Consider the following 19,546-nt stretch of genomic DNA (forward strand, 5'->3'; position numbering starts at 1 on the left):
TTTTTTTTTTTTGGATCTGTGTACTCAAGGATCATTTTCACAGTACTATTGGATTTTTTTTAAATGCAAAGGGTAGACTTTTCCATTTTTAGTAGGGCCGTTCTCGTGTAAATGTGGCCTAAAGCCCATTTCCCACTGGACAAAAACCCACTAACACTCACTGACATCTGGCTTTTGTATTAAATGGGAAAGGTTGCGATCGACTTCCCTCTAGTGGGTATTTATCGCCTCTGGTTCCAACTCTGATTGGCTTCAACCTGCAGCAATGGAAATGTGACACTTGAGTGGACACACTACTCTTAACCCCTTTGCCAGTGTGAAACAATGACGTGCCACCAAAAAAAAATACCATCTCCATCCAACCAGTAATCGAAAGAATCGTACAAAAGTTGTCTGCACCGAGTTTGAAAGAGAGACTTAAAGACTTGAAGAAAGAAAACAGTTGTAAGCATATTACCTGAAATTAGCACAAAAAAGGAAAGAAAAGTAACAAAACAAAAACAGAAAATGACCTTTAAAAAGTGCTAAAACAAAATAAAAAATAAATACTTGTTGTTTTGTTTACTTTACTTGTCACCTTAAAAAAATGTCAATATGCGGGACATTTCATGCCAAGTTGCTGATAGCCTTTTCTTTCTTGAAAGAAATACCATTTTTAAAGGTTTAAATATTTGAAAAAAAGTATTTGAACGCTATACAAGAAAACTGGTGTTGATCCAGGTGACAGATGATCTAAACAGATTTTGGTAGTTAAAGGTCAAGGTCACTGTGACCTCATCTGTCTCATTCTCATGAATGCAATATCTTAAATACTTTGATGGAATTTCTTCAATTTTAGCACAAACGTCCATTTTGACTTAATGATAAACCGATTAGAATTTGGTGGTCAAAGGTCAAGGTCACACTGCAACATTGTGTCTCTCTCATTCTTGTGAATACGATATCTCAAGAACACCATATACAATTAATTCAAATTTAGCACAAATATTCATTCTGACTCAGTGATTAACTAACTAAAATTTGGTGGTCAAAGGTCAAGGTTAATGTGACCTTGCATCGTTTTCATTTTCATTAATGCGATATCTCAAGAACACTTTGACAGAATTTCATCAGATTTGGCACAAACCTCAACTTAGACTCAAGACTGAACCCGATTAGAATCTGGTGGTCAAAGGTCAAGAATCCAAACCTAATTATGACAAACTTTCACATAAATGTCTAAATGGATAGAACAATTAATTGAGGATGTTACATATCAAAAGGTCAAATGTCAACTTCACTGTGATATCATGTTCTGCAAAAACACTTTTCTGACTTTTCTGGTTTGGTCAGATAGTGAATTGGTGACACTGATCTGTTAACTGTGCTGATTATAGAGAAATTCTGTGCTGCCGGGGGAAGATGTGTGTTTCATGTTTTCACAGACATCGATGTAAACTGTAAGTGCAAAGTGACTGGTTCAAAGATGCAAATGGAAGGTGGTAGTTGTAGTTTAGGGAAGCATTAACTCATTTTTTTGTTAAAAGCAGCAATACTTGGATGTTTAAATAATGAATGTATAAAGTGAAATAAATAGGTGGCTGCAGTGTCTTGTATTGTGTAATGGAGACAGGTTATTCCTATTGTTACTGTAACCTGCAGATGTAAAATGTAGATGTAAAGATGTAAACATGTATTATAATTTCAAAATAAATGACACTTGAGTTTATTTCATGGTGGAGATTTTTCTTATTTGGAGTGTCAGTAAATTAACTATATGTTGGATTTGTGTAACACATTTAACGCTGCAGTTTTATTTCTTTTATACAGATATCAGATAAGTCTGTCATTTTTGCTGAACAGGTGGATTATATATAGATATAGTTTATATGAAGAATTTTAAGCCTGGGTTGACCACTGTTTTTGCTCTGTTCAGATGCCTTTTACAAGTATTAAAGCTTTCAAACTCTGAGCAGATTGGTTTTCAGGGCATTTCCTTGTTTCTTTGTTAATGTTGTCTTTTTTGAGCAATGAGCAACTTCACAAAAAATCTACACCAATTGCAAGATTTTGTACTTCTTGACTTTTTTTAAGCTAGGGAAAAATGTCCAGAAAACTATGTTTATATTTGTCATTATTACATATTTAAATGTTTTGTTTCAGAATCAATATTATTTTTTAATATTCATTTCCTCATTTGCTGGTCAATGTTGTTTTACCTCTTTGTCTTTTATTTAATTATTTATGTATTTATTTGTTTACTTATTATTTACTAATTATTTATTTTATATATATATATATATTTCTCTCAAATTGCTCACTGCCTTTTTCCTATGTTTTTTTTTTTTTCTTTTGCTTTTTTAAAGGCAATCAAGCCAGTTTGTGCTTGTTTCAAAGGCTTGGCGGAGCCGATCGAAAGGGAAGCAGCCAGTCTGCATTTATTCATCTGTTCTCTGTCTCCTCCTGTCGGAGCTCTCGGCTCCTGCAGGCGCTCTGCTCTCCCCTTCTTGCCCATTTTAGTCTGTCCCTGTCAGCTGTGTGGAATGTGCGACGCACACTGTGCAGCCCCCCGTCTCAGGGTCCAGCCCCCCATCTGAGGTCCCAGCCTGCAGGCGCCAGCTCAGTCTCAGGTCTTTCACAGAAAGCAGTCCTCCTTCTTCACTGCAGGCTGCCACCGGCTGCTGCTGCTGCTGCTGCTGTATCGGTGAGTAAACGACTCTTTTTCCTCTCGTACTTTGACGGTCAGTTAGAAAGTTGTGTGTGAGAGAGATTCCTGGGCTGCCTGCATGTTTCCCCACAGCTATTTTTACACGAGAGCTCCCAGAGCTGCAGCACATCAGCCTGACATAGAGACACACAGCAGCTGAGCGCTGCCACTGGGGACAGACTGTATATTTCATTGTCAACAAATCGTGAATATGAATCTGTGAGCACGTGTACGCTAGCCTACTGAAATGTGTAGTCTTTGAGGAGAACACATAAAGCCAAATACTGAAAGGAGATTTCTTGTGTAAGTCTGTAATGACTTTATCACAGGATGGAACATGACATTTTGACATTTTCAAAAATGTAACACACCAGAACTGCAGAATATTAGATTGAAATTGCATTAGAAAATAAAATAAAAGCAACAAAATGTAAAAAAAAAAAAAAAAACAAAAGAAAAGAAAAATTAAAAAAGAAGAAAAAGCAACAAAATCTAAAAATACAAAAAATAAATAAATAAAGGGCAACAAAAAATATAAAAATATAGGAATTTTTTAAAAAAGCAATAAAATATAAAAAAAATATAAGACAAAATTAAAAAGAAAACACAACAAAATATTTAAAAAATATTAGTACAATTGAAAAGTAGAAATCAACTTATTGAATAAATACAGTTAAGTTCATGACCAGAGTAATAATGATTTTCCATTAAAAACTGAGATGCACTCAACAAACAAACACTGGTGTACTTGAGGAAAAGGGGGGCAAATCTATCAGTGTCTTTTAGATGCAAATGTTATTTTATCTACATTTATAGTCCTCGTTCTTTTCTTTTTTTTGTGTGTGGATTTTTTAACAAGTCCAGCAACAGTATTGAACAAGGAGATTCCTTAAAGCTGCACTTGTTAATATAGTTTATATGAAACTAGTTTATATGACAATGAAGAAAAAGCTGCCAGCCAGGGGCACTTACTTATTAAAAAAAAACAAAAACAAAAACAAAACAATGCTCTGAGGGTAAAAAGTGACCTAGTTTCAATTGCATTTAGGCTAAAAACCATCACTTCGACCTCACACAAGCCACAGATATTGAAACTGTCAGACAGCTACATTGTCTCCCGATTTACTGCAACTATAGAGACATCAGCAGGCCTGTGACTGCAGATCACTGCTGCAGATACATGTAAATATAAGCCATATTAACTTCAGTCAGATGATTAAAACAAAGCTGCAAAAAGCAAAAGCTCTGCAAGTATGTTGCACAATAAAAAATGGCAATTAAGGCCATATATTGGGTGTGACTACAATTATATCTAAGAATTTTTCACTAACATGATGGGAGGATTTCCTGTTCTCTCTGTTCTGCTTACATTGCACGAATGCAGCAAAAGTGAGTGATTAGATGAACAACACTGTGGACCAATTTACCACTAAACAGAGAGCCAGTATTTTTTTTGTTAAGATCATACCGATGTGTGAATATTGGACATTGATCAGGTGGCCGCAAACATAACTCCAATGAATGAATGAATGAGTGTGTAAATAGGCAAACGTGTGTTGCTAACATGTGTACTGTTAACAGCTTAAGATCGCCGGGCTGCAGTTAGCGCACGTGCAATAAGACCTCCCTTCGCACATGTGCAGTAAGATCTTCACTATGTGCACAAGAGATCTCAGCACTTAACAGGAAATCAAAGTACAGTGTACACAAGGTAGATTTATTAGTCATTTTTAAACATAGTTTAAAAACTGAAATTAGAATTTGTCCTCGTTTCGCTACATCTTCGTAGTGAAAGGATGAGTTGATTAAAATCAGCAGCTACTATGAAGATTCCTTCTGGTTGTTCAGGCATGTTGCTGCTGGTGGCATCATACGATTCCTGCAGTGCATTTTTTGGAACTGCATCAGTGACTTGTGTCTTGTCAGCTCTGAAGAAGGTCCATCCCGATCCATTGCCACAGCTTGATCCGGGATGTTAGAGGTTAACCATGTCTCTGTGAAGATGTGAGCAGAGCAGTATCTGATTCCCGTTGCTGAGTGAGCCTCAATCACATCTCATCCACTTGATTCTCCTGCGGCCGGACAATATCCAGAAGAAGGCTTGGTAGAGGAACAGCTCTCTGTCCAAGTCGGGTCAGCCTCCCTTGATGCCGCCTTCCTTCCTATCTTCATCCGGCACTTTCAGTTTCGTTTCTCCCTTCTGGTCTGATTGGCCTCTTGGCGTATGTCGTTGGTGGGGATCCTCTCATGGTCTGCTGCATTCAGTTCAAATCCCACACAACTTTCCCTTATGTTAATAGGTGCTTCTCTATCGTAGAAAAGTCGTGCTTCAGTAGAAGGGACCATGGTGTGAAAAAAAATAGAAAAATGTAGCAAAAAAAGTAGCAAGGATTTGAGGAGTTACAGGTTGCTGCATCTACATGGCTGCTATAATGTATGTCCTTAATTTTATTTTTTTAATCACTTTTTGTCTTCAAATGGAGAGCAAAAAAAATGGAAATAATACTTTGATTCTCTTGGTAAAATATTTAATTCACAAATGTCATTTTCTTAATCCCTCTCCCATATTTAATGCTCTTCTAAATTGGATAAACTATTTAAAAGATAATTGAAATGTTGCAAAATAGAAAAAGCCCTTCATCTATTTAAATATCTATGTGTCCTCATGCTTGAATGACGGCTGTGGCTCAGAGGTAGTGTGGGTTGTGCTCTAATCAGAAGGTTAGCAGTTCAGTCCCCAGCACCTTCAGGCAATATGTTGAAGTATCTTTGGGCAAGATACTGAACTCCAATTAACTCCCAGTGCCACGTCATCGGAATGTGAGTGCGCGTGTAGCCTCGGTGTGTGAATGGGTGAATGTGACATGTCCTCTAAAAGTGCTTTGAATGGTCAAAAAGACTAGAAAAACACTATACAAGTACAGTCCATTTACCACTTGTGTTTTATGATTATCTAATTCTGAACGATCTAATTGAATACATTGAGTCTAAGTTAGCGTTGCCAAATAGAACAAACTGAAACTGAGCAGAAAACACTTTAATCATCATGTCTCCTGTTCGCCCGGAGCCATTCATCCTCCTCCTCTCACAGGTTTGTGTCTAACCTCGTCCTAGTTTTCAAGGTGACCCTGCTGCAGGATGTCTTCCGCCCCCAGAGCTGCCCACTGCCCTCTTCACCACGCTGCCCACCTTCCCCTCGGCCACTCCAGGCATCCCGGCCATGGAGCTCAATGCCACCTCCTGCCAGGAGTGGGAGCAGGCCCACCACCTCCTCTTCCACCTGGGCAGCCTGTCCCTGCTGTTGGGGCTGGTCATCCCCACCACCCTGAGCCTGCACATGATCCTGCTGCGCCTCCTCCTGATGACAGGTCTGTCCACAGCGCCTCCTGCTGACACCATTCCTCTGCTGATAACACTAAATATAATCACAGCTTTAACCCTTTGAAACCTGGAGCCACATCACTTTTCTTTTGCTACTTTCATAGAAGCCAAAGCAAATTTCTGTAGTCTCTTTTTTAAAAACAAGGAAAAAAGGCAATAAGCAACTTGACACACTCTAAAAACAACATTTTATGGCTTAAAAAAAAATAAAATAGTTTGCATCAATCTTTTTTAGACTTCTAATGAAATAACGTGCAGCAGACGCACTATATTGAGTTAGTGGAATAAGCTCTTATTCTACAATCTCAGGTATTAAAGTGTTTACTTAACAATTTATAACAAACAATTTAACATAAACAATTTCTCACAGTTTTTTATGTTGATTATTCATAAATTAAGTTGTTCTCATTATTTTCCGACATTATTAAAAGGAATGTTAGGAGTTATGTAACACAAATTATTTCTGTATTTTTAGCTTTTTGTTGTTTTTGTCCAATTAAAAAACTAAAAAAATAGGGGAAAATAGCTAGAGAAAAAAAGTCGGGGGGGGGGGGGAAAAAAGTTTTTTTTTTTTTAACTAATTTCTTGCTTTTTTTGTAATTTCTTCTTTCATTAATCATTGCCTTCTTGCTTTTGGAAGAAATCCAGCCATTTTTTTCAGGTTTCAAAGGGTTAACAGATCTTAACTCTGATTAGAAGTGCCCTGTGCAGTGAAGTATTGTTAAGCTGGTGGAGGATTTGGTTGAGTTTAGTTAACATTTGGAAGATTTATGTTTTCTAAGAGTTGTTCTGCAATAAGAAGTCTCTCCTCAGAGCTAAGGCCCTAAAAGTCTCTGACAATGGCAGATAAAGTAAGGAGAGAGTGGAAAACTTCCAACATGTTTATCTTGTGCTTGGAAGCAGAGTGGAGGCAGGAAGCAGCTGGATTTATGGGATCTTTTGACAGTAAATTTATTTATACTGCCCCTTGGAAGAGGCCAGTCTCACAGGGTTTTACAGTGAAACAGAAACAGAGGAAGAAGAAGACTAAACCAACTGAGCTACAGTAGATAAAATAAACAACGAAATAAATTTGTTCACCTTATTAGTAAATTGATAAAGAAAAGGTAGACGCTGAATCTGAATTAAGTAATTTTAGTGCTTTTTAGTTTTTTTCTGTTTAATTTTTACAACTTTGAAGCCAATAATATAATAACAAAATCACTGTTTTCCCCAACAGCCTTTCATTCCATTTCAGCAGTGTGGAGATGGCTTTGAAACAGCATTTTGAAAATTATATTTAACCCTTTAGCACCTGGATTGATATCAGCTGCATTCAAATGACTTTTTACAAACATTTAAACTGTTAAAACTTAAGCAAATTGGTTTGCGTTCTTTTAAAATTGTGGCTAAAAAGGCAATGAGTGATTTGACAAGAAATGTCCCACCAATAGCAAAAAAAAAAATGGCCTGAATATTTAAGTAATAGATAAAACTATTAGTAATAATAATAACATAAATAGCAAAAAAAGTCACACAAACTATATCCACAATTATTATTATGTAATGATTATTAACTGTTTTGTCTATATATTTATTTTCTATTATTTTGTTTTGCTCGTTAACTTTTTTAAACCTTTTTTTCTTTTCTTTTTTGCTCACTTCCAGATAGCTTTCCTGTCACTTGTAATTTGTAATCTCTTCCCACACTTTTGAAAGAAATCAAGTCAATTTGCTCAGGTTTCAAAGCGTTAACAATGTATTAGGCTCTAAAACCAAAGAATACATTGTATGAGAGTTTTTTGCAAACCACATTTAGTGTTGTCGTTTCATTGGTTTGATGACAACAGAAACTTTTGAATGTATCCCTTTTGCATAGTCATGTCAAGTCAATTTTATTTATAGACCCCATTATCACAAAGCGTGGTTTGCCTCAGAGGGCTTTACAGTGTACGACATCCCTCTGCCCTTAGACCCTCACATCACCCAAGGTAAAACTCCCGAAAAAGAACCCCTGTAACAGGGGAAAAAAAGGAAGAAACCTCAGGAAGAGCGGTAGAGGATGATGAGGGATCCCTCTTCCAGGACGGACAAACGAGCAATAGATGTCGTAAATAACAAATGAAATACATTCATGACAAAAAAGGAAAGAGAAAGAGAGAGGGGGAGAGAGGCACAGCAATAATAGAAACAGACGCATGTCATATTACAATAACGGTAGGTGTGAAATTATTAATTGCACTCTATGATGATGTTGAGGGTGATGATAAAAGTCTCATGCACATGTTGATAGGGAGGTGTCCAAAGGCATGATAACGGCATTGGCGCAACCAGGACCAGATCACGATCAGGGCGAGCAGGGGTATAGTATCAGTGCAGCCACAGCACGAGCACAACCAAAGGCAGGGTCACAGCATCAGCACAGCTATCACCACGGTCAGGCACAGCCAAGGTTACGGCCAGGATCCAGGAAAACTAGGAAACAAGGGAGCAGGAATGCTCCTGAGAGGCAACAGGATTAGTGTAGTGCAGTTCAACAGAACCAAGGTGGTGAGCAGTAAAAAGGATAAGATAAATGAGGATCCTAGAGTCACTGATCAGCAATTACGACTTCAATATGAATGTCAGAGAGCAGTAATAGAAAAGAAAGAAAGAGAGAGGAAGCAGAGCCAGTGTGGCAGGTCTGAACGGACTCAAATCCACCCCGCCGGGTCAGGCCGAAAGATACGGTCTCAAATTTGGATTTGTTTTCTTGTCAGTGCATTGGTCTTATTTTGTTATGTTGCCATTTAGGATCTACTCTTTTTTTGTGAAATATACCACTACTTGATAACTCCTCAGTAATTTACACATATTATTTGAAAAATCACAATCATATTAACATTTTTCGCTTTTTAAATTTAAAAAAAAAAATTATACAGAAACCGTTACAGGCAAGATGGATTTCTTTTTGTTTGCTTGCTTTACAGACAATATTAGCCTGAAGTTTATCTCCTCTATGTAGGAGACATTATCTTGTACAAGATATTATCTCCTATGTATGAGATCTCCTGGGTATGAGAAGTTCTGTCCTACATATGAGATGTTATTTCTGATGTACAATATTATCTCCCACATACAATATATTATCTCCCACATACAATATATTATATCTTTCGTACAAGATATCATCTCCTATGTATAAGATCTCTTATGTAGGAGATTAATATTTAGTCTTGATTAACCACTTTGGAAATGAGTGTAGTTATACATTGTAGTGTTTTATACATGTCATCATTTTTGTGTAAATGCTTTTTTATTGTTTAAATTTGACTTTAGTCTGTGTCTTTGCTTTTCAGTGTGCCACACTGGATTCGATCTTTATGATTATTATTTGGTTAATTATGTTTTTAGTTCTTTAGAACAAACCAACAGTAATAACGCACAGTACAATACATGAACTTCTTGAAAATATAACAATAGCTATACAGGATGTTATCTTTGTGAATGGATATGAAACTAGACCGAAGTATTCAACTGTGAATGTAGATTTTTCAGTGTTAACACTGGATGTCTAGACATATCTTAACCTAATTTCACGTTGCTGTGTGTGTCCTCCTGACAGGGTGTGGTCTCTTCATCATATGGGCGACTCTGTACAGGTGCAACCTTGATGTGATGGTTTGGAACGTGGTGTTTCTGGTGGTCAACTTCATGCACTTATCCTTCCTGCTGTACAAGCGCAGGCCGGTGAGTCCTCTACCAGCGAGCCTCATTCACAGTCTGACAGTCGCTTTACATTTAGGCTCTTTGAGGGTTTCACTAAAGTGAAATACGGGCTCCGGGTGTTGGCGGAACACTGTGTTCATTTGTGTTGAGTCTCAGTGTCTGTGACAGGAAGCAGCATATCCTCCGCGGTCTGCTCTGCTTTATGCTAACGACATGCAGATACGATCCATGTGTAGGTGAGGGCCAGCAAACTGATAGAATCAGACCAGGACTTTCATAATGACGCAGGAGGCCTGCCCTCCTCTGTCACTTCAGTTCAACCACTCAGTTCAGCAGCATGACTGTAGGAGAGTCTGTAATCAGGTCAGAGCCAGCAGACATTGCCACTCCTGGTAGAGAGGTGCTCCAGCTGACCTGTGTGCACACAGCGACTACATTTACATTCACACACATAAAAGATTCCGCTTGTTGCCCTCGTTCCGAAAGACTATTCCTGCTCAGCTGTTTAGATGGCTATTCACTAATATTTATGTTTACATGCAGCCATGCATACTCATCATTTATCATGTCAACACATGGAAAAATGGAACAGCTGAAGCTTTTGCCAGGATTTATTCAGAGTTTTACAGCGATGGCAGACTTGTTGGACCATACGAACACAGCCTCCCTCGTTCATTCTTTTAAACATGTTCTTGGAAAAGTCAGAGCTGTGATATCTGCTCATATCCAAAACCAGTTGATATCTAGGTCTTTCATAATGTCCAAAAGTAGTTTCATCTTCTGACCAAAAATATGTTTTTTTCTTTTGGGCATGCATCACCACAGCCTTCAAACCGTTGGTTTGTGTACAGCGGCATAGTGCTGACTGTAAACGGATATGACAAGGCTGTGTGTCACAAACTGTCATAAAATACCCTAATTGAGATACATATTCTGAATGGGTTGTATACATGTCCAAAAATGCTCCAAAAACCCAAATGATACCAGCATATTCCACCCCTCTCAATCAGAAAATGCCACATTTGCTAAATGCTAAATTGAAACACCTAAGCAGAATATGCTGTTTACACAACCCCTGTCATATTTGGAATAATAGTGGAATATTAGTGTACCTGTGAGTAATCGTTCTCACCATTTGAATAATGAACTTATAAAGATAACGTTCAGAGCAGCAAACCAACATTTGTATGTAAAGATATAGTGGAGTGATGGCGTCCAGAGAATTAGGTCATGCTCCCTCTGTGTGTTGTAATCTGAGCTTCTCTGTGGTTTGTTGTGGTAAGCCAGTTTGGCCACACTTTCACTTAGTCAATAGGCTGTTTTCCATCACAGATTTGCACAAAACTTAAGTGATTATATACAAAATGTCGATGAAGCACAATTGTAAGATGACTTTGTTTCCATTGACTGATGTTCTGTGACTTCTCTGGCGATAATATTCCAAGAAGCATGGTGATGGATGTTCAAAACATCAGCAGCTTTATTCCTACCGCAGCCACCGTGCTAGCCGTCATTATTTCCATTCCAAGGCCACGTAGGCGTGTTATGGAGCCATAATGGAAAGGTGAGCCCCTTCTACGTGGGAGCGGCCACGTATGAGGGATTTCTGAGGTGATAGTCCTCCATTTCACAGAGGCATTGTGGATTCAAAACTTTTGAAGAGTTAAGTGATGCAATAACTGTGATGCAATAACTGCTCTTGTTACGCCTGTTGCATCATGAGGGAGCCAGTTACAAGCACATAGCCATAGCATCATGTGACCTAGAAAAGACAAAAAAGTATTTCCATTGCAGTATTGCCAAAAATGTCTTTAATTTCAAAGCCATTATCTGCCGATATGAATGATGTTCTGTTAATATTGTGCATTCTATTACATTTCCATTCAACTGCTGAGCTCAGTCTGTGTCTGTACCGACAGATTAAGATCGACAGGGAGCTGCGCTCGGTCTACAAGCGGATGTTTGAGCCCCTCCATGTGCAGGAGGCTCTGTTCCAAAGGCTCACTGGACAGTTCTGCACCATCCAGACACTGAAGAAAGGCCAGGCCTACGCTGCTGAGGACAAGACGTCTGTGGATGAACGTCTCAGCATTCTGCTCAAAGGAAAGTATGTGCTGTTCGTTTGAATCTGACTGCAGCTGTTGATCTGTGTTGTCCACCGTCTCTTTATCATAATTATGTAATGATAATGATTTATCCTGCAGGAACTGTAAATACCACACTGTCTGTCTTCCACACAAGTGAATGGATTTTGAATGGAAGTTTTCTCTTACGTGCATGCTATATCTTTTTTATTACTGTAATAGAACGGTTTGGTTGTTCAGTTAAAATGGCATGCATTGGGCCTCATGCAATAAAATTTCTCTTACATTTTCTCTTAAGATAATATGGGTTTTTTTTTAGTAATTTTGTTGGTAAAGTCTATCATTTGACTGTATATTTCTGCCTTTTGAATCATTTTTTTAAAAAGTGAATTTTGAACTATATGACTATTGTTGAGAGAGAATTTTCAACATTTTTGAATCATCTCGACTATTATTCTGGGAAATCTGAGTGCAAATTTGGAACTTTTAAATCATTTTGAGAGAGAATTTGTGACTGTTCTAGTATTTCTGTGAGTATTTGAGGACTCAGACGAGATGGTCATCACAGAAACTAAGACTTTAAGAGACTTCATCCTATGATTTCACCAACCAGCATAAGCAGCTTTCACTTTTTTTTTAGCACTAAAAGATTTAAGGCTTAAAATCATCCAGAAGACATTTCATTTTTGTTCATAACATGAATCAGAGTTTTGATTTTGAAGTTTCTGTGTGACAGGATGAAGGTGTCATACCGAGGCCATTTCCTCCACAACATCTATACCAACTCATTCATTGACTCTCCAGAGTTCAGGTCCACTGAGATGCACCGAGGAGAGAAGTTCCAGGTAAGAAGGAAATCACATTAATGAAATAAACAAACCTTTCGTTTCTTTACTGCATAACTGCATCAAGAATTAAACGTCTCTGAGATTAAACCATAGAGTGTGTAAAATAACAGACACACTGACGTCAACCATTGGTTTGTGTACTGACCAGTTCTCATTTTGACGATGTAAAATATCACTACTTTGAATGTGCTTTTGCTATAAGATTGCAACACCAAAAATGGTGAAACACTGCTGGAAGGTGTCAGCTGAGAATGTGGCTGGACTGAACCAGTTGTATCCACATAAAACGTGGCAGGATGACGTCAGGTTGAAATTCTGATGGTAACAACATAAGGAGCGCGAGGGCGCCTATAGGGCAGGCCAGAGGGGCAGTGGATGGATTGAACAAATCCCAGACTTTCATGCAGAGGTTCAGTGTTCGCTTCCCGTCTGAATGCGATGTTTTTTTTCAACACCTTACCATGTGCTTCCTTCCCCTAATCCTAATCCTAAACCGTCCGTGCCAGAAAGTGTGTTTGTTGACGTCCTGGCGTTGGTTGCCATGTGCTGTTGTTGCCTAAACATGACCATGTGCATAGTCATCCCACCATGTGCTTGTGTTGACATCATGGTAGCAGCATCCTGGAACAGAAAAAACAGACACAGAAGGACACCTTGAATGTAATATGTTGGATGACTTGGGATGGGAACATGCTGTGTGGATTAGTGGCATTTAGCAGTGAGGTTACAGAACTAGAACTTCTCCCATGTGCCAAGCTTGTAGAACTATTATGGCCTACAAGAAAATGCAAGGGGCCGTCTCCAAAGTCAGTGTTTGGTTTGGTTTGTCCTTTATAGGCTACTGTAGAAATAACATGGTAAACTCCATGGAACAGGACCTGCTCCGTATGCAGATATAAATGGCTCATTTTAAGGTAACAAAAACACAACAATTATTATTTTCAGGTTATTATAATGTACAAGATACAACGTAGGTTTATTTGTCATTTTTTAATCATCATCTTTTTTTATTTTATTATAAACTGATGAAAATTTAGTTTTAAATATTATAATCAATTGCTGCTAATAGATGTCTCTAAATTCTACACATGGGACCTTTAAAACAAAATGTAGTTCACTATATGGAAAAACTGAATATTTTTCTCTCTACACTGTATTTTAGTACAAGCAAAGTTTGAACAAGACTTTTTTAGGCTACCAAAATATTTCAATTAACTTTCATAAAATGAAAACACACCGAAATAGCAACAGCTACACTTATACTCTATGAATCTGGGCTTACGCCTTGGTTAACCTAACCAACGTTGTTGCCTTAGTAGGAACTTATCAGTGGACACCTCCCACACGTCACACAAAGTGGCCACATTCTTTATTATGCATAACTTTAAGCCTTAATAACATTTAAATGGATGAGTTACATAAAAATTCACTCCCATTCATTTAGCTGTTGAGGGCAAAACCATTTTTGTAGGAGGCTGTAAACATGTTTATTTCTGCTTTAAATTTAGGCATTTTAACATGAGGGTTTATGGTGATTGACTGTGTTTTGGAGCCAGCCTCAAGTGGCCATTAGAGGAACTGCAGGTTTTGTAATTTAATTGTTGACTTCATTTTCAGCCCTAGAGGTTGCCCCTTGGGTTGAAAAAGAAAAAAAAAAAGACCTGCCTGCTTTGTCATTTCAGTTTAATAGATAGATCACACAATCAAGAATTCTTGAAACACCACTGTTGTATTTGACTGACAGGTTACCATCATGGCAGAGGAAAACTGCAAGTTCCTGTGCTGGTCTCGAGAGAGGCTCACCTACTTCCTGGAGTCAGATGCTTTCCTCAACGAGGTGTTCAGGTACCTCATCGGCAAAGACATCACCAACAAACTGTACTCTCTGAATGACCCCACACTCAGTGACAAGGTGCGTCCACTTCTGCTCTCACATTAATGAAAAGCTCTTTAGTGGTGCAAAAACTGGAAGTACTAACACATCAACAACAGCGTGATGTATGCCAGCTAGAACAGTCCTTAGTGTATTGATGATGATGATGACAACCATAAAGATGATGATGACAATGACGGTGATGATGATAATGATGAGGATTATGACGATGATGATGTTGATGATGATGATGATGATGATGATGATACTGTTCAATTTGTACATGCTGCCACTGGGAAGTATCATTAGACAACATGGTGTTAATTTCCATTGTTATGCCAACGATACACAACTATGTATCCCATTGTCCCCTGATGACATCAGTCCTATTGATTATCTAGTTCAATGCACTGATCACATCAACAGTTGGATGTCACATAATTTCCTACAATTAAATAAAGACAAGACAGAAATTCTAGTTGTTGGCGCCAAAACCCATATAGAGAGAGACTTTGCTCTAATTTTAAAATCTTTAGCTTAAAATACCAAGCCCTTAGTTAAAAACCTCCATGTGTTTCTAGACCCTGATTTAAATTTTAAATCCCACATTAATAACCTAACTAAAACTGCTTTTTACCACCTTAGAAATATTGCCAAAGTTAAATTATTTCTCAATTGGACAGATACTGAGAGACTCATGTATGTTTTTATCACCAGCAATGCCCTTCTCTCTGGCCTCCCTCAGAAAGCATACCATAAACTACAGATTATTCAAAATGCAGCAGCACGTGTATTAACCAAGACCAGAAGGAGAGCCCACATTTCACCTCTGCTAAAGTCCCTTCATTGGTTACCAGTTAATTTTAGAATAGATTTTAAGATCCTTTTATTGGTGTTTAAATCACTCAATGGACTAGCCCCCTAATATTTATCAGACATGCTTTTAATGTAAACTCCATCCAGACCACGAAGGTCCTCTGACACTGAGGTCTTAGTTGTTCCACGGGTGAGGACTAATAACTACGGGGAGGCAGCGTTTAGTGTCTATGGTCCTCTGGAACAGCCTGCCAGTGGAGCCCCAACCACTAAACACCCTTATAAGAAATCTTAAGACTTACCTTTTTGGCTTAGCATTTTCATCATTCTATATTTTATTACCCCTCTTCCCCTGTCTTTTTATCCTTTGTTTTATTGTGTTCTTATTTGTTGTATTGTTGATTATATATTGTATTTGCACTCTTTATTTATATAATTGTTTCTCTTTTTTATTGTCAAGCACCCTGTATTGTGTACTGTTTTGCACAAAGGCACTTATTTTAAATAATGATGATGATGATGATGATGATGATGACTGTGATGATGATGGCGATGATGATGATGGTGATGATGATGACGGCGATGATGATGGCGATGACAGGAATGATGATGGTGATGATGATGATGATTTTGTATGTGCTGGATGTATCCCAGGCGGTGAAGAAGATGGACCGTCAGCCCAGCCTGTGCTCTCAACTGTCCATGATGCAGATGAGGAACAGCATGGCAAGCACCAGCGACACTGATGATGTTCTTAACCAGATCCTACGAGGAGGATCAACTGGCTCATCGCTCCGTAAGTCACATCATCACCTGAAACATGTTCTCAAACTGTTCCAGTTTACATGTTGTCAGTGGAAACAGACCTGAATGTATGTAATGATATACATAGCATTTTAAACATGTTTGATCAGTGAGTGTCTTGAGTTTGAGCACAGGGGTTTGCTGTCTTTTTTGTAAAAGCTGTCTTGAGAAGTTTTTATATCATGACAAGATCACAGTGTGAGAAAATATAAATTCAAAATGATTGATTTTTTAAATTTATTTATTTGTTTTTACATTGGCACAGACCTCTTGATAGTTTTTATCCTCTTCTTCCTTCTACAACCCATATTTGTTGAACCCAGTGACATCACACATTAATATTCTCCCATACAGTAAAAGCATCACGTCTGTATTGAAGGAGACACACTGTGAAGCCAAATATTTGTGTCTGTAACAGCCTGGATTTGGACTGAAAGCACCTGTGTGAAGTGTTGCTCTTCAAAATGCTTTTAGTGGTGAGGAGCGGCTCCATTTCTCTTCTGCATAAGAGCTCTATGCAGCAACTGTACGTGATAATGGAAACATATTCACGGGGCTTTTTCTGGTTTCATCTCATTCTGCATTCTTTGTGGGCCTCGGGAGCGGGGGATTGGGGGGAGGGGCTTATGTGTATGGACGTAATTTTGACAATAAATGTAATAATTGTGTCTTTTGTGACACTTGAGCACTTGTCTTCACAGTTCTGAGCCAGGAAAATGTTTTTTTAATATTTTAAAACACATATTACACCAATGTATTTAGTTAAGATTCTTATTTATCCATTTATTTTTTAGAAAAATCGCCTGGCACAAAGACTTCCACCAAGATGAAGCCCATAGCAGAAGGAATGGAGGATGATGTTTTTGAAGAGTCTTGCCGTATGCCCAGCACTTCCACTAATGAAGTGTAGGCAGCATGGTAGAGAATGCACAAGATCAAATGTACATAATGTAGGTCTGTTAGGTCTGAAAGCTAACCAGCAGAGCCACAGATATGGTGGTGCCGTTATCCTTCAGATATGGATATCTGCCCACATGTTGGCAACAAATGTGTAGCAGGAGAAATAGGTCCCCCCAGGTCCCCATCTTTTTGCAGCCTGTTTCTTTTTTAGGAGTCTAGTGGTGTCAAGTGAAGAATTTTCCTTGTTCCTAAAGTCAACTCATGGCCAGTGAGGTTCATTTGGCTGCCATCTTGAATTGATGTCCGCACAAATGGCAAAAGCCGTCAGTTTTCATAACTTCTGAACCAGACAACAAACAAATACAAATGAAAGCACTTAATCGCAGTTTTTTGACACTAGTGATCAAATGGGAGGGTCATTGACATTGTACAACCACTCTTTACTGGTCAAAAGCAGAGCAAATTACACATTTTAGACCTTTAACTTCTGTTACTTTGTTTCCTGAAATAGCCAGATGAAACTAGTTAATTCTCCTATATCAATTGCAGCAGCATCATTCCCACTTCATCAGGCACCTGGTCTGGTTTTAGGTCTTCCTCACCAACATGGAACTGACTCATCCTGGTGCCATAGACCTCATCCATAATAATCTTTAATAACCCTGCAATTGTTATTAGAGAATAGAGTAGTTTCATTTGGCAAAAGAGAGAGATGACTGGTTCCTCTGAAGGCCACAATCAAACGTAGGTCAAAATCTTGTGTCCGATGCTCATGGAAAAAAGCAACTAACAGTATAAACAGGAATGAAATCCAGGCATTCAAAAAATGAATATGTGAGAAAACAAGGAGGAATTACACTAAAAAGCCTTTAGTATAGTGGCTAGATCGTTAGAAAAAAGTCAACATGTTTCGACCACTAGCGGTCTTCGTCAGGGCTTTAACAACATTAATGTAAATCTTCCTCCTTTTTCATGCTTTTTGCCACATTTTTGAAATGCCTGGATTTCCTTCTTGTTCGTCTAGTTTCATTTGGCTATTGCAGGAAACAACTGGGAAACAACATTGTGGAAGTTGTGTTGTTATGGGCCAAAAATGTAACATTTGCTTGTTTTTTAACAAAAAGAGTGGTTGTACCAATGTGGAGAGGACATTTCTACTTGATTCGTGGTGTCAAAATCATATGAAAAAGTGGGTTCTTCTGTCTTTATATGTTGTCTGCTTCACATGTTATGAAAACTGACATCAGTTCAAAATTGCCGCCAAACAAACCACATAGGCACATTGTGAACAACACATCATTAGAGTCCTAAATAAATGTCAAAAAGATGCAATGTGGGAAACCTGTGTCCCCTGCTAGACTATATGTTTGAGGTCATTTAGAAACACTGTCTCCATTATGTAATTTGTCCTCCACAGAGCACTGACAGGTTTATTTTTACACTTTAAAATGTTGCAAAATGTGCATATCTGCTTTGTATATGTGTTTTTCAAGGCTTATATATTATCATCAAGCTATTTTAAAGCTGCATTTATTGTTTTCTTTGGTCACTTATGAGCAGCAGATCATACTGATAACTTTCACAGTTTTCTTTGTTAGTGAAGATTTTGTTTGGAAATATAATTTTATTTAACAATGTTTTCTTTTTAAAATGTCTGAAACAGAGAAAAGAGCCCTTTGGGTGTTAAATAAAGATTCTGAGTGAAATGCGTTGTTGTTTTACTGTATGTTAACCCTTTGAAACATGGATCAGCATCACTGTTGTGCTGCCTCTTAACACCTTTTACAAGTGTTTAAACCTTTGAACCCAGAGCACATTGCTTTGATTTCTTTTAAAAATATAGGGGGAAAAGGCAATTAGCTACCTGGTAAGAAATGTTCCAAAAATTGCAAGAAATTAGTAGATTTAGAAAATTATTTTTTTAAAATCAAGGGAAAAATGGCTTGGGGAAAAAGGCTAGATAAAAACTATATTTATAATTATAATTACCGCTTGAAAATTATGTTATGGAAATATTATAAGTTTTAAGCACTTTTTCAGGTAATTTCCTTATTTGCTTGTTTTTTTTTTTTGTTTTTGTTTTTTTAACTTTTTTTTCCTGAATTTTCAGGTTATTTGCTTGAACTTTTTACAAATTTCTTGCTATATTTTGGGTAATTAATTCTGATGTTGATCATTGCTTTCCTCCCATGTTTTTAAAATAAATCAAAACTGGGTCTCTCAGGTTCCAAAGGCTTAATTCTTTGAATTGAATGATTAATTAGTTTCTCCGCATTATTAGACCTTTCAGTCGTAGGTGTAATGTTCTTGTTTCTGCAGGAGTACAGTGCCCTCCAGTGGCCATGCTGTGCAGTCCATATTTAGTTTATAACCCAGATGTTCACCATGTCACCCATTTGCACTTTTAGACGCCGTTTAAACCTTTTAACCTTGAGCAAATTGCTTCGATTTATTTTTAAAATATGGG

The 19,546-nt window shown here is 37.8% G+C and overlaps 1 protein-coding gene across 1 annotated transcript; it reads left to right on the top strand.

Annotated features, from left to right (window-relative positions):
• The first annotated feature begins 1,465 nt into the window (after positions 1-1,465).
• On the top strand, positions 1,466-18,785 carry bves (blood vessel epicardial substance). The gene is made up of 9 exons (XM_042489479.1): positions 1,466-1,478; positions 2,578-2,683; positions 5,801-6,054; positions 9,651-9,775; positions 11,674-11,861; positions 12,575-12,683; positions 14,431-14,598; positions 16,030-16,171; positions 16,974-18,785. Exons 1-9 carry the CDS (start codon positions 1,466-1,468, stop codon positions 17,087-17,089), a joined length of 1,221 nt encoding a protein of 406 aa, XP_042345413.1. The 3' UTR covers positions 17,090-18,785.
• Positions 18,786-19,546: the final 761 nt, after the last annotated feature.

This window comes from Plectropomus leopardus, chromosome 7 (assembly GCF_008729295.1).
Source record: "Plectropomus leopardus isolate mb chromosome 7, YSFRI_Pleo_2.0, whole genome shotgun sequence".
Classification (NCBI taxonomy): domain Eukaryota; kingdom Metazoa; phylum Chordata; class Actinopteri; order Perciformes; family Serranidae; genus Plectropomus; species Plectropomus leopardus.

Bases quoted from the DNA above. Each gene is read 5' to 3' on its own strand.
- bves (XM_042489479.1), top strand. The intron at 11,862-12,574 runs GTATGTGCTGTT...TCTGTGTGACAG, and splicing joins AGCATTCTGCTCAAAGGAAA to GATGAAGGTGTCATACCGAG. The intron at 16,172-16,973 runs GTAAGTCACATC...TTTATTTTTTAG, and splicing joins ATCAACTGGCTCATCGCTCC to AAAAATCGCCTGGCACAAAG.